This window comes from Primulina eburnea, chromosome 2 (genome assembly GCF_022965805.1).
Source record: "Primulina eburnea isolate SZY01 chromosome 2, ASM2296580v1, whole genome shotgun sequence".
In the NCBI taxonomy this organism is placed as follows: domain Eukaryota; kingdom Viridiplantae; phylum Streptophyta; class Magnoliopsida; order Lamiales; family Gesneriaceae; genus Primulina; species Primulina eburnea.
The window spans coordinates 47,324,990-47,338,388 of NC_133102.1; the positions used below are offsets into that span (position 1 = coordinate 47,324,990).

General features: G+C 35.0%; 2 protein-coding genes and 1 non-coding gene across 3 annotated transcripts; 2 read left to right on the top strand and 1 right to left on the bottom strand.

Annotated features, from left to right (window-relative positions):
- The first annotated feature begins 1,240 nt into the window (after positions 1 to 1,240).
- On the top strand, positions 1,241 to 3,895 carry LOC140823890 (small ribosomal subunit protein eS12-like). Its single transcript, XM_073185460.1, has 5 exons — positions 1,241 to 1,373; positions 1,722 to 1,771; positions 2,228 to 2,513; positions 3,407 to 3,472; positions 3,606 to 3,895. The coding sequence occupies exons 2-5, from the start codon at positions 1,764 to 1,766 to the stop codon at positions 3,663 to 3,665; spliced, it is 420 nt and encodes a 139-aa protein (XP_073041561.1). The 5' UTR covers positions 1,241 to 1,373; positions 1,722 to 1,763; the 3' UTR covers positions 3,666 to 3,895.
- LOC140824925 (small nucleolar RNA Z161/Z228) lies at positions 3,032 to 3,128 on the top strand. Its single transcript, XR_012116539.1, has one exon. It is a non-coding gene; the product is annotated as a small nucleolar RNA Z161/Z228 (small nucleolar RNA).
- Positions 3,896 to 4,881: 986 nt separating the features above from the next.
- Positions 4,882 to 6,267, bottom strand: LOC140824849 (serine/threonine-protein kinase-like protein At5g23170). The gene has a single exon (XM_073186394.1). The coding sequence runs from the start codon at positions 6,173 to 6,175 to the stop codon at positions 5,123 to 5,125; it is 1,053 nt and encodes a 350-aa protein (XP_073042495.1). The 5' UTR covers positions 6,176 to 6,267; the 3' UTR covers positions 4,882 to 5,122.
- Positions 6,268 to 13,399: the final 7,132 nt, after the last annotated feature.

Below are 13,399 nucleotides of genomic sequence, written 5' to 3' on the forward strand. Positions count from 1 at the left end.
ACTATTGATTTATATATTTTTTGTTATATCCATCGTTATCATCACTGGTATGCTATAAGGTGCATGCGCTCTTTGGTATGAACATAAGAAATTAAACGATCACACACTTTTTTCACTCCACCATTTAAATTCTACAAAAGAGTGCCAATTAATAGGTCATTTATATTTTATTATTTTATATGTGATAACGGATCTATACGTTGTTTGTGTCCATGTTTAATGTCACCTCTTCAATGTTAAAATATATATATATATTTAAATCTACATGTACATATACCTCCGTTGTGCCCTCGTTTAGTACACCTATGGTTTACTCCTTGAACCACAATTTGTTTTTGTGTTGTTTTGCTTGCAACTTATCCTCAATAGGTTGATTTGAGTTATTCTTTAATTCTAATGAAACCCCGAAGTTACATTAATACATGTATGATTCTAAATTTATCTTTCAAGAGTATTATTAATATTACTAAACAATTTATTTGATCAGATGTCAAATGTTTCAATCCAAATATAAAGCGAAGTTGCATGTATCTCAAATTAAATATAATGTAACAATTATAAGATTTAATAAAGCTATTATATATCTAAATAGTGAGTATAATGTGAGACCGTCTCACGGATCATAATCTGTGAGACGGGTTAACTCTACCCATATTCACAATAAAAAAGTAATACTCTTAGCATAAAAAATAATATTTTTTTATGGATAATCCAAATAAAATATCTGTCTCACAAATACGATCCGTGAGACCATGTCACATAAGTTTTTGCCATATCCTAAAATAGCTCATCATTTTTAAAATAAAAAATACTGAGTCAGTGTTTTTTAAAGAAAAAGTAATTAAATTCACGATGATGTAGTGGATAATAAGAAGTAGATAGTGTTTGAAAACAAAATTGAAAATTTGAAAATTAGAAGTGGTAATATTTGATAAATAAATCTGACTTTATATTAGAATCATTTTTGCAGAGTCAGAACCATCGTTGCATTATCTTTTGGATTTTTAATTACACTAACATAGAATTTGAGTTAAGAAAAAACAAACAAAACTGATTTTTTAAAACCAAAAGTAGGAATCATTTTTCGAGAAAGAGATAATGATGCAACTAATAGTAAGAGAGGTTAAATTAAATAAATGAATGATTACAGGGGCAAATTGGAAATTAATCAACTTGTAAGGTTTCCATTTAGGTTTTCATATTTTGTACTTTGTAGCAAGGAGGCAAGGGCGTTTTAGTCAATTGGTTGGTTTAAGCTTCCCCCGGCTAGGGTTTATCGCTTCATTCACTCTATATAACACCGCCACCCTTCCCATATCCTCCAACACGACATCGCTACACTACGCCGCTGCGGTCGCTGCCTCCATTTTAAGGTCTGTATCACACTACATTATGATATTTTGTAGCGTCTTAGATTTATATATTTTGACGGTTATATACATCATCAATCTCTTTTTAGTTGTTGCATTGTGGAAAATGCTGATTTCGTAATGGGTCATCGTTGAATGTTTCCGTAAAGATCCGAGAGTTGGTTGTTTTTGCAATTATCGTGTGTATTCGTGTTTTATTTTATGTTTTTAGATGATGTTCAGTGATTTTGTTGTTATGTATTGTTTATTGTTAAATCGAATGATGAGTATTTATTTGGTTTTTTTTTTAATTGCATATTATGTCACGTTCTTTTTAGCTCTTGGAGATGCTTATTTGACTTGTGGTAACAGATCAGAAGCTTCGGAGATACAAGTCTTGATCTTGGAAGAAAAATGTCGGGGTGAGTGGAAATATTGAACTTTATTTCATATAAAATGTTTTCTGTAAGCTTGGTTTATTTATGCACTTGCACTCTCTTCAAATGTGATGTGGGACTAATTGTCCAAGTTCCAAGTTTCATCGGAATGGATTATTAGTTTTTATATTTCCCTTCGTCCAGGTTTGAACTTCCCGATCGTTTTATATTGTTTTTCTTGCAAAATATAAAAATTCGATACATATTTGTTGTTGGTAAAAATATGTTACTTGCTAGATTGGATCTTTAATACGTGCATAGATTGGGTCTGTTTCATCTTGATCTGTTCTAGTTCATGTGAAATAGATTACAAGCTCCGCAGAAGTTTATGGGTTGACAAGAAAACTTTAGATTTTTTGTTGGTGATTCTTTCTTTTGCTTATGTTATTTCCTCCTTTTGCATTGTGGTCATCCAATCCATGATATTACCGTATGTTACAGTGAGGAACCTGCCGTTGTGGAGGCTGCTGCCCCTGCTCTTGGGGAGCCTATGGATATAATGACAGCTTTGCAACTGGTGCTTCGGAAATCACGTGCTCATGGTGGCCTTGCTCGAGGGCTTCATGAAGCTGCCAAAGTTATTGAGAAACATGCCGCTCAACTTTGTGTTTTAGCAGAGGACTGTGACCAGCCAGATTATGTTAAATTGGTTAAAGCTCTGTGTGCTGATCATAATGTTAGCTTGATTTCGATTCCAAATGCTAAAACCCTGGGCGAGTGGTCTGGAGTATGTTTTAATGATCTTATTCCTTTTTAATTTTATTATATCGAGTATTTTCTCCTTGTAGAAGTAGATCACCCCTGCTATAGTTATAAAACACTTGTCTGTAATTGAGTTGACTTTTAGAACCGGTAGTGTAGAGTAGGCTTCTGGGACTGGAGTTTGACTCTTCGGCACTTACTGCTATGCCTTAGGGATGAATGCAGCTCCCAACATCATTAATTTCCTTCAGTTGACTTTGTGTAGGTTTATTCCATATCTACCAGAACATCTAAGGAGGAAACATGTTCAGTCTTCATCTATTTTATTATAATTTTGGTTTCACATTCTCGAAAAGTTTGTTGAGTTGGCATCCAGAAATGGGCCAAGTGCATTTCTTGGGTCAAACGAGAGTTAAAATGTTAAAAAAGGATATTTGCTATTTATTTGGCCATTAATTTGTCTCTGTAACAGAAATGTGCTGTAGCTTTCGGTTATTTTGCCTCAAATTTATTTGATTACCTCGAGATTGTACTCTGTATGGGAAGCCAAATGATGAATAAGGATTTAATATCTCACGACGGTCGTCTTAGACACATTCTGGTGTCGCTGCTGATGTGATATCCTGTTTCTCTGATGGTTTCCCCCCTGTACGCATACCTCGCATACCTCTTCTATTTACATATCGGCCTGAATGGAAACTTGAAATTTTTTAGTATAATTCTTTTAAAATGTGATAACTATTGGTGGGAGTGATCACACTAATTCCATAAGGTAGATAGTGGAACCCCAATCATTGAAAAATGTGTTTCCTAGCTCATTTTTTTGTCTTCTGGTTTTTGTATTGTATTGTTAATTATTAATATTGGCTCGGTTGTTATTAGCATAACATGTGTTCCATTTATGTTCTTCGCTTTCAGCTATGCAAGATCGATTCTGAAGGAAAAGCAAGGAAAGTGGTCGGCTGCGCCTGCGTCGTTGTGAAGGTAAGCCCGGCCTTGGATTCCTAATCATGAATTATTGAATTTTGCAACACAAAAGGGCTATTAATTAGCCCTTTATTTCTCATCTAAGCGAGAATATGTACACTGAAACTATGGTATATAATAATTTTTGCAGGACTACGGGGAAGAAAGCGAGGGCCTTCATATAGTTCAAGAGTATGTGAAATCCCATTAGATCAATTCGACACGAAAGAACTCGTGTTGTGCCGGTTTTACGACAACGTGCCTTGGTCATGGCTGCAGTTGACTGAAGTGCTGTTAGTTTCGACAATTCTTTCCGAGTAATCATGGTTTTGGATATGTGGAAGATATTTATGTTTGCTGTCTTTTATCACATCATCTTCAACTTCTGTTATGATGTTATTTATCATCTGACTGATTCTATAAACAGTCAACTTCCCTATACGGATATGATTCTGAAGACATAATATTGCATGGTAAGAGCCAAACAATCTGGTTTTTTTTATTTAGAAAGGGCATATGAGATGCTAAAATAAGTTATTTGATTGTTTTTAAGTTATTAAAAAATTTAAGAAAAAATTGGGTCCTCCTCATCTGTTTTTCAAGATTTTGTTTTAATATTTTTAAAGGCTAAATTATTTCTTTATGTATCTCTGTAGAGTACTTACATGATAGTTACGTGCTTCATCCTTACATTACCAATAATTTGTAGATTGGTGGTAAGAAATATAATTTTAATATCCGAGGTATATTGTAAGATACTGTTAAATTAAAAGTAACACAACTATTTTGGTTTTTAAAAAAGTATTACACAAATTAATATTTTAAATAATTTCTTTTAAATCAATTTGTAATAGTAATAATAATAATACGCTGATCTATTTTAGTGATTGGTTTACCAGCAAAGGTGTTACGGCAAAAAAGTGCCTCCATTAAATAATTGCGAGTCAGAGCTAATCTATTTTAGTGATTGGTTTATTATACAAGTGTGGATCTTAATGCTCAATTTTTATATTAAAAGTTTAACTTTACTTTTTTTTAGGTAATATAAAGTAATATATCACTCATCCCATTTTATATTATATTCTATCTTTTATTTGTCGACAGCTAGTGATCTATCCAAAGTCAAATTATTTCTTAATTTTGCTTTAGTTTTACTGATTCAAGATTTTCGATTAGATAACCTACTTTAGTTATAGACATTTTTTTGTCGACGCAAGTTTTTTTGATGAGAAATGGAATGAGTTTCTACTAGTCAATCACCCATTGGTAATAACTGATATTAGTAAGCAGACACGCAAACCTTACCTGTTATATTAAAAATTAAATGCTGGTATTAGGTGCTAATCACTAAATTACAAAAACCCAACAAAATAAAACTAAAAAAATATGGTATGAAAACAAGAGAAGTGTTTACATCAACAAGAAACTGAATCCAATATTATAAATTTTGTTACATTCCCATACCATTTTCAACCACTCTCGGATTCTTGTGTTTGTATGGCGCATCATCGTTATATCTATAAAAATGGTTAGAATTGAAACTCACCAAATATAAATACTTGAATGCATTAAACATAATCTTTATATATCAGCAATCATTTAACATACGTAAAAAAAATGATAATTACATGTACAAACATACTCAAGACTTAGAACTTGTTCGAGTTCTCATTGACAAGCAAGAATGTTTAAGATTTTATCGTCAACAATAATTTTTTTACGATGATTCTTCTGTTCACTATCAGTCGCCGTTCCCTTGACCATCACGGTGTTTGAATTTCTCTTGCTTGTGTTCCGAATAGCGCCACAAATAAATTTGATCATGGTCAAGGGAAACCGTATGGGCTCTGGCATTGGATTTTCCAATGTTGCGACGATCTCGCCCATGGAAGGACGCAGGCTTTCGATAGGTAACACACAACGAGCTGCGAGACTCAGCAGACATTTGATCTTATGATAGAGGTGAGGCTGCAGCCGGGTTCGTTTGTCACAAACTTCCAGAAATCTGCCCTGCTTGATCAATGGGACAGCCCAATCCACAATCGAGACTGGTGATTTGCGCACATCCATCACTCCCCTACAAGATATTAACTCAAGCAACACAACCCCATAACTGAACACGTCAATCTTGGTACTCAGCTTGCCTGGAGTGTTATAGTTTGGGTCCAAGTACCCTATCGTACCTGCAGGCAGAGTTGCGTTGTTGTCACCCTCTAACCGGAGCGACAGCCCGAAATCAGCCAGCTTTGCGTTCCAATTGGAGTCGAGCAATATGTTGGTGGACTTGATGTCTCGATGGACGATAGGGGGCTGGTTCGATTCGTGGAGGAAGCACACCCCATTAGCCACTTGCAGCGCGATATCTAGACGTTTTCGCCATGTTGGCGGAGGCATAACCCAAGAGTGAAGCAGCTCGTGGAGCGTGCCGTTGGGCATGTGTTCCATGACGATGAGTTTGTTGTTGGAACCGTCGTGACCGATTCCAAGAAAGTCGACTAGGCACGAATTCGGACGGAGGGACGACATCATTCGGGCTTCGTTTTCGATTTTCGAGCTGTCTTGAACTTTTTGAAGACATGAGGATTTCTTCTTGATAGCTACATGTTTGCCATTGTTGAGAACACCTCTGTATACTATTCCATGGCTTCCTTTGCTGATAAAATTCGAAGGGGAGAAATTTGCTGTTGCTGCTTCAAGTTCTTCGAATTCAAATTCATTCATTTTTTAAAAAAACTTTTTCCTCCTCTTCTCGTCGTCCTCTCCATATAAATATTTGCTGTGTTTGAAAAAGATGGATTGTTTTGGTATGTGAATAGGAGTATGGTAGCTATATTTGATTACGTGAACAAGTTTAATTTTAATTTTAAATATATATATATTTCTTTTTTAAAAGTTTTTTTAAAAAAATCATTTTATCAACTTTTTGGATCTCTTTGATTTCAGTTGGGATAATATATGTTTGAAAAATTAAAAGCTAAAGCTAAAAATAATGAAAGAAAATATAAAGCTTGAATTGGAATAACTCTTTAACAAAATTCTTTTGAGACGGTATCATTGATCAATTTTGTGAGACATATATTTTATTTGTGTAATACATAAAAAAATATTAATTTTATGCCAGGATTATTATTTTTTATTATAAATATGAACATAATTGACCCGTCTTACGAATAATTATTGGTGATACCGTCTCATAAAAAAATATATTCTAAATCCTCATCAGGGAAAAAGCAAAAGGTATTTAAATTCTGATATTAAAGGTAAAGTTGCCAATGACGTAACATGCTATAAATATATATATATATATATATATATATATATATATATATATATATATATATATATATATTTGACTAATTTTATTTTCTTTATTTCATATCTTATATTGACATATTAGTGAATTAAAAGGTAAAGTAGATATATTTAAATATGATATCTAATATATATGGTTCAAGAGATGATATGTGAAAAAATCGTGCTGTATAATCGGCTCTACAACTAACGAGAATATGTTATGATGATGTTATATATTTTACCTGTTAGTAGCTGATTAGTTTATGCAAACAATTACATTACTCGACTGCTATGTTTTAAATATATGTTCTAAGAAACAAAGTTTCATATATTTTATTTATAATAACTAAAAAAATAATTTAAATAATCATATATTTTATTTATAACAAAATTAATTTAAATAATTTTTTTAAAAAATGAAAAGAAGGGGCCGCCGCATCTAGCTCTTCAAGGGCCCAGGGTTTCGAACCACGGCCCATATATATATATATATATATATATATATATATATATATATTAATGATTTATATTATGTATATTATAATAAATAATAAAATAAAAAAAATGGGGGGTTTACTTGGGGGCATTTAAATTTATAGCCTTTAGTCAAACTTCTTTTAAATATATGACCCTTACCTTTTAAAGAACAGTAATCTCCCCTTTAAACTTAATTAATTCCTTTAATGGCCCATCATGCTTCCGTAAATAAATTAAATCTTTTTACCTCTTTGACTAGAGTACCACCGGGTTATATCCACCGTATTTTACGAACTGCTCCTCACAGTTCAACCACGCGATCGCAACCGATGGTTACTGTCGTAGATTCCTTCAGCAATACTTAGCACAGCTCTAATTCGTTTCAAAAGATCAAATTTTTGAAAAATAATACATGAGAGGGGCTAAGAGCCAAGATCTCTTTTATTCAAACACAAATATTTATTTATTACATAGTAACCTCCTGTAGAGGAGGAGAAACTTGTTTAGCTACTTCTCGTAGCTGAACTCTTAACACACATAAAACTTGAAAAGAAAATATTACAACCTTGTATGAAAGAAATGGAGAAAATTTCTGATGATCTTCACTTCCTTCTTCCGTCTTTATTTATAGAAGGCTTCTTCGGATTTGAAATTCGGATTTCAATTCTTCATTAGCCTTTACAGCTTGCTAGGGGACCATGTAGTGGTTGAAGGGTCCCTGTCTAGATTATTAATCTGGACATCAACTTCTCATCCTCCTTTATCTCTTTTAGATACCAATGACGATGAGTTTCCAGGATATCGGCAGTAATTTCATCTTTTTTATACTCTTTGAAATGATTTACTAACCATTTAAGAGCTTCTGCCTCTTTCCTCTTGTATGTTATCCTCCTTTTCAAAACTTTTAAATATACTCGATACATTTTTAAGTTTTGATTCTGGTGTGTTTAACTGGTTTTCATCTTGTCCTTATTTATAGATGAATTTTCGGGACCAGTTAATTTACTTTTTATTCATTGGATTCCTTTTAGATTGATGTCCAATGCTTTCTGAGTCATCCACCATTTGTTATTGGTGGTTCATTTGTCCTTTTCCACTAATTAGTGGTTGTCTTGTTTCTGCCACTCACATGGTAGTGGTCCTGCTTTTGGTTAGTGGGTGAGTCACATGTCCTCTATCAATTTTGTCGAGGAATCTTAGGCTTTTTGTTTCCTCGAGGAAAATGTGCATGTGGTCCTTCCCTACTTGTTCTTGCTTCGGTAAAATGTTTCCGATCAGATCTTGGTTTGAAACCTTTACCGAACTCTGGTTCTTTCTGTATTTGGCATTCAGAGCAGATGTTCTCCGACCATCTTCCTAGGTGTGCCATATTACAGAACTTTCGGCGAGTTTCTTTGCTTGCCGGTAGCTTGTTGTTCCACAAGAGATTTCTTTTCTTTTCAAATAAATCTTCTGCGAAACCTGTTGTCTTTCCTGTCATGGTATTCAACAGGAATGATCCGTTCACTGAATGATTGTAGAATTTGAACGGAAACTTGACTTTGTCCATCTCAGTAAGACAGACCCATAAACCCCAAGCTCTTCTGGTAGAAATGTAATCTTCAGGGATTGAAGCAACCAGAGGTGTTTCTTCTGTTGGAGGATCCTTGATAAATTTTTGGACATTTGTATCCGGCCTCCTTAGCTTGATGAAATGAAAGGCTTCGTGAGAGCCTTTCCCTGCTGGTTCTGGTGCTGCACTAAAGAAGTATAGCTCCAAAACATCTCCTCTGGACAAATAATCATTGTTTGCCCAAGTCTCGTGAACAGCTTCCTGGATCCACTTTGGTAATCCTGAGATTTCCGGAAAGCTGGGTGATGTAGTATAAATTGAGACAAGAGCCCCGAATTCATACCACGTCTTGACCTCCTTGGGATATGAATTTTGTTTCATCCATACCCTTGGATATTTTCCTGATACATCAACCCTATTGGTGGCTGGGTTAATGCCAATTCTTGTTTTTAATTTCTCCCAATTCTGCTGGTAAACCTGAAATGGAGAAATTGTTGTTTCGTTAGTACCAACCTTAGATTTGCCTTTATCAATTCGAGGCCTAAGGTTGATCTCTCCCTCTTCAATCCCCGAGGTGGAGGGTTGACTTGAGGACTCAAGATAAGGATCAGGAGTCTCAATTTTTGTTTCAGCCGACTCATCTCGTGATGATCCCGACTTAACACTTGTGCAAGGGGTATTTGAATCCCCCGCTACAGGTATAGAGTCCTGTACTCGAAAACTCTCCATTTGAGAAACCAGTGGTCTCTCAATGCCCTGGAGGATAGGCCTTTGCGTTACAGACCATAACTGAGTATATGCCTGTAAACATCCTGTAATTCGATCAGAGACAATTCTCTTATCAGCTTGTTGTAGCCTTCCCGCAATTTCTGCGTTAACAGTTAACTTGTTGAACTCGGTTTGAAGCATTTCAAGGTGTTCCCTCAAATGCCTCTGCATCTTGATAATAGCATCAATGTCAATGCTGTCCATCTCTTGTTAAAAAATCTGCAAGAATATTTTCATGAGATTTTATTATCGTAATATCAAAAATATAATTTTGACATAAAGCTTGCCATCGTAATAATCTAGCCTTCTCCGGTTTAGATTCAATTCTATTCCTCAAAAAGGCTTTAACTTGAGTGTTATCAACTTTCAAAGTGAATTTCTTTGCAAGTAAAAATAACGGCCATTTTTCAAAAGCCCTCTTTACTGCATAAAATTCCTTTTCGTTGATATGCCATCTTATGGCTTCTGCATCTGAGAATAACCCACTACAATATCTGCATGGTTGTTCTCCCTCTGGTGTGAGCTTTGTTAGTACTGCAGCCCACCAATGATCACTGGCATCGGTATATAATACCAGATCATCCTTGTCCTGAGGAATAGCCATCTTTGGAAGATTTTTGCAAACCTTCTTTAAATGGATAAGTCCTTTTGTGTGTTCGTCTGTCCATATAAATCTAGCATCCTTTTTCAATAATGGACTGAACACCTTCCTGTGTTTTGCTAGGTTTTTAATAAACATTCCAGCAAAATTAACAACCCCTAAAAAACTTTGAAGTTGTTTCTTGTCTTTGAGATTCTCTGGAAAATTCTGCACTTTTTCTACTATGTGTTCTTGCAGAATTATTCCTGACTCATCGATTTCAATTCCGAGGAATTCAATCTTTCTTGTAGCAATGACTGCTTTCTTTTCAGATAAAACCAGTCCTTCTTTTTTGCAAACATTAGAGAAAATCTCCAAATGTTTAACATGTTCATTCATATCTTTGGATGCTATTAAGACATCGTCGATGTAAACGAACATAAACTTGAAATAATCTTTGAAAAGATTATCCATCTTTCTTTGAAATATTTGGGGTGAGTTAGCCAATCCCATTGGTAATACTTCCCAAATATAATGTCCTTGAGGTGTGGAGAAAGCTGTGAATTTCTTGCTTTCTTCCTGCATCCGAATCTGATAAAATCCAGACTTGCAATCAAATTTAGAGAATATCTTGGCATTGCGAATGCAACTAATCAAGTGTTCTCTACTAGGTATAAAATACCCATCAAACTTCAGAATCTTATTAATTTCTTGATAATTAATAACCAATCTGGGTTTTCCTCGTTTAATCTCACCATGATTTTTTACCAGAAAACCTGGACTGCTATATGGTGACATACCTGCTTTGATTAATCCAAGGTCTAAATGTTCCTTGATTATAATCTGCATATCCCTCTGATCAATGATGTTCATTGGGATGGGTTTACAACGGACAAATTCATACTCTTTGCCTTCCTTAATCTTAAGGCAAGCTCTGAGTTGATTTCTGTCCCACCATGCCAAGGGATCTTCATTGTAATTTTCTTTGATCCTTTTCTTGACATCTTCCAGTGATACCTTAGATTCAAACTCTACTTCATTTGTATGTAGAGTTATCTTAAGGCATTCTATATCTTCTGGTTGGAGTTCCTTATCTGCTCTTAACTGGAGCATTGTTTCTCCAAACCGTCTTGAATCCTTCATTTTTGGGTTCAGAAGTTTTCCTGAATCACCATGCTTGCTGCGAAACTGGATTGGCAATTTTCTGTAAAATGCCTCCCTAAGTCTCTGGACTATGATTTTGTGAGCACATGGTGTTGTGAACACTAATTTCTAGTCTCATTTTCTTGTGTATAGGACTGGAACATTTGTAGGAAATTATTTCCTAACAATATGTCAGCTCCTGTATCATGAAAATAAATTGGTGGTGTCTTTACCTTGTACCAAGGTGTTTGTCCAGCACCGCCAATCATGATTTCAGTCATCTTAATTCCTTTACATAAGATTAAGATTCTTCTGGAAAAATCTCTTCCAGCAATCTTGGGTAACTCTTCTTCCAAATTATTTGGAAAAACTCCTCGTTTTGCTGTACATATTCCAGCACCTGAATCAATATATGCAGCAAAGTATTCTGCCTTATATTGTTCATACAACATTCCTACTGGAATGTATATGGAGAATGGACTTGTGGTCATTGGATTTTCCACATTTTGTCATCCGCCATAAACTCCATTCCATACTCTAGACGTTTCCAAGGTTTATGTTCCTCGAGAAACTCTAGTCCAAGAATCAGTCGATCTGATTCTTTTCCTGAAATTCCTTGAATATGAACCTCCAATTCTCCGATATTAATCAGTCCTTGGTAAGTTCCTATCATCGGTTGTTCCAAATAGTATATTGAATTACAAGGAAATTGATTCCTTTGCTTTGTAATGTCAAATACTATTTCTACTTCCTTCCACCCTTCTGGGCATCTAAGTTTTCCTATTGTAGAAAAACTTTTCAGCTCCTATTGAGTTTCTATGACAGGCCTTTTATCCCACCTGTAACTTGTAATTCTATCTCCTTGAAAAGATAGTCTTCTTGATTCCAATTTAAGACTTTGATTCCTCTGTAGAATTGGTTTGTCTTGAATCTGGATATCTGTTTCCTGTATTAAAGGAAACTCAACTCTTTCTGGATAAATTGCCTGAGCAACTTTTCCGAATATTTCAGGGATTTCAATAAACTCGTTTCTAATAAACAATTCAGAATGATGTGTATTAGATAGAGCATATGAAATTTGATAGGTAATAGAATATGGCCTATTACCTTCTTTCATCAGCCTTTTTTCCTTGAAGTTCTGATGCAATGTCAAGGCTCGGCTGAAATCTCGATCTGCCAGGTTGTAGGCTATTCTTGGATAGATTACCCCTACAATTTTTCCTGCACAGAGGTTTCCTGAGATTGTTCCCAGTACTGAATCTTGTAGATTCTCCATTCTTTTATCGCATATAGCAATATCGATTGGTGAATCTATCCCTTCTTTGAAAGTAGCCTTTATCATTATTTGGATTGCTCCGATATGAATCCAGGACATAGTCCTTGCTACTTCTATCTTGAGTTTTTGTAATTCCTCCTTAATTTCTTCGGAAGGAATTAACTGCATCTCCATTCTATTTCCTGTAAGTTCCATCGGGATTGCCATTTCCCTTCTAGAAACTTTATAGATTAGATAATGCTTTCTGTTTCTTAGGCCAAGACTTCCTAAGAACTTTTCTACCTGTCCTGCAGAGAAACCTTGGTATCTCTGTAGACTTGGATTTTCTCTCATGATTCTTTGAACCATGTTATGAGATATTGTTGTCTGGCTAAAAAATCCAGACAGATCTTCATGTGTTTCGTGTCGAAACACCTCGTCTTCAGTCAGATTCCGATTCTGTTCCATCAGATTCTTCCTGACTTAAGACTTCTTCTTCTTCATATATACTCTCATCTGAGGCGATGTCCTCAAATCGGTATACTTGAATGAGATCTTGGTAATAAACTGCATCTTCTATATCCGGAGTAGGATCGAAGCGTTTAATACCTCTTTTCTCATTTTCTGGACAGTTGGTCGAGATATGACCTCTTGCTCCACATGTCCAGCAATTACAATCCTTGAAACTTTCATTGGCTCTAGTATGAGCTCTTCTGAAAGTTTTCTTTGTAGGTGTTCTTCCTGTGCTTCGAGATGAACTCGATGTCTGGGATGATATCCTACTTCTTGATGGTCCGCTTCTTTGTCCAGATTTATAAGATCTGGCTTTCTGTCTAGACCATATGGTTCTTGGTTTCCAAGAACTTCTTCTACTTT

Excerpts from the sequence above, each read along its gene's own strand:
- LOC140823890 (XM_073185460.1), top strand. Across the intron at positions 2,514-3,406 it reads CCCTGGGCGAGTGGTCTGGA|CTATGCAAGATCGATTCTGA; the intron begins GTATGTTTTAAT and ends CTTCGCTTTCAG. Across the intron at positions 3,473-3,605 it reads GCGCCTGCGTCGTTGTGAAG|GACTACGGGGAAGAAAGCGA; the intron begins GTAAGCCCGGCC and ends TAATTTTTGCAG.
- LOC140824849 (XM_073186394.1), bottom strand. The coding sequence starts at position 6,175 with ATGAATGAATTTGAATTCGAAGAACTTGAAGCAGCAACAGCAAATTTC.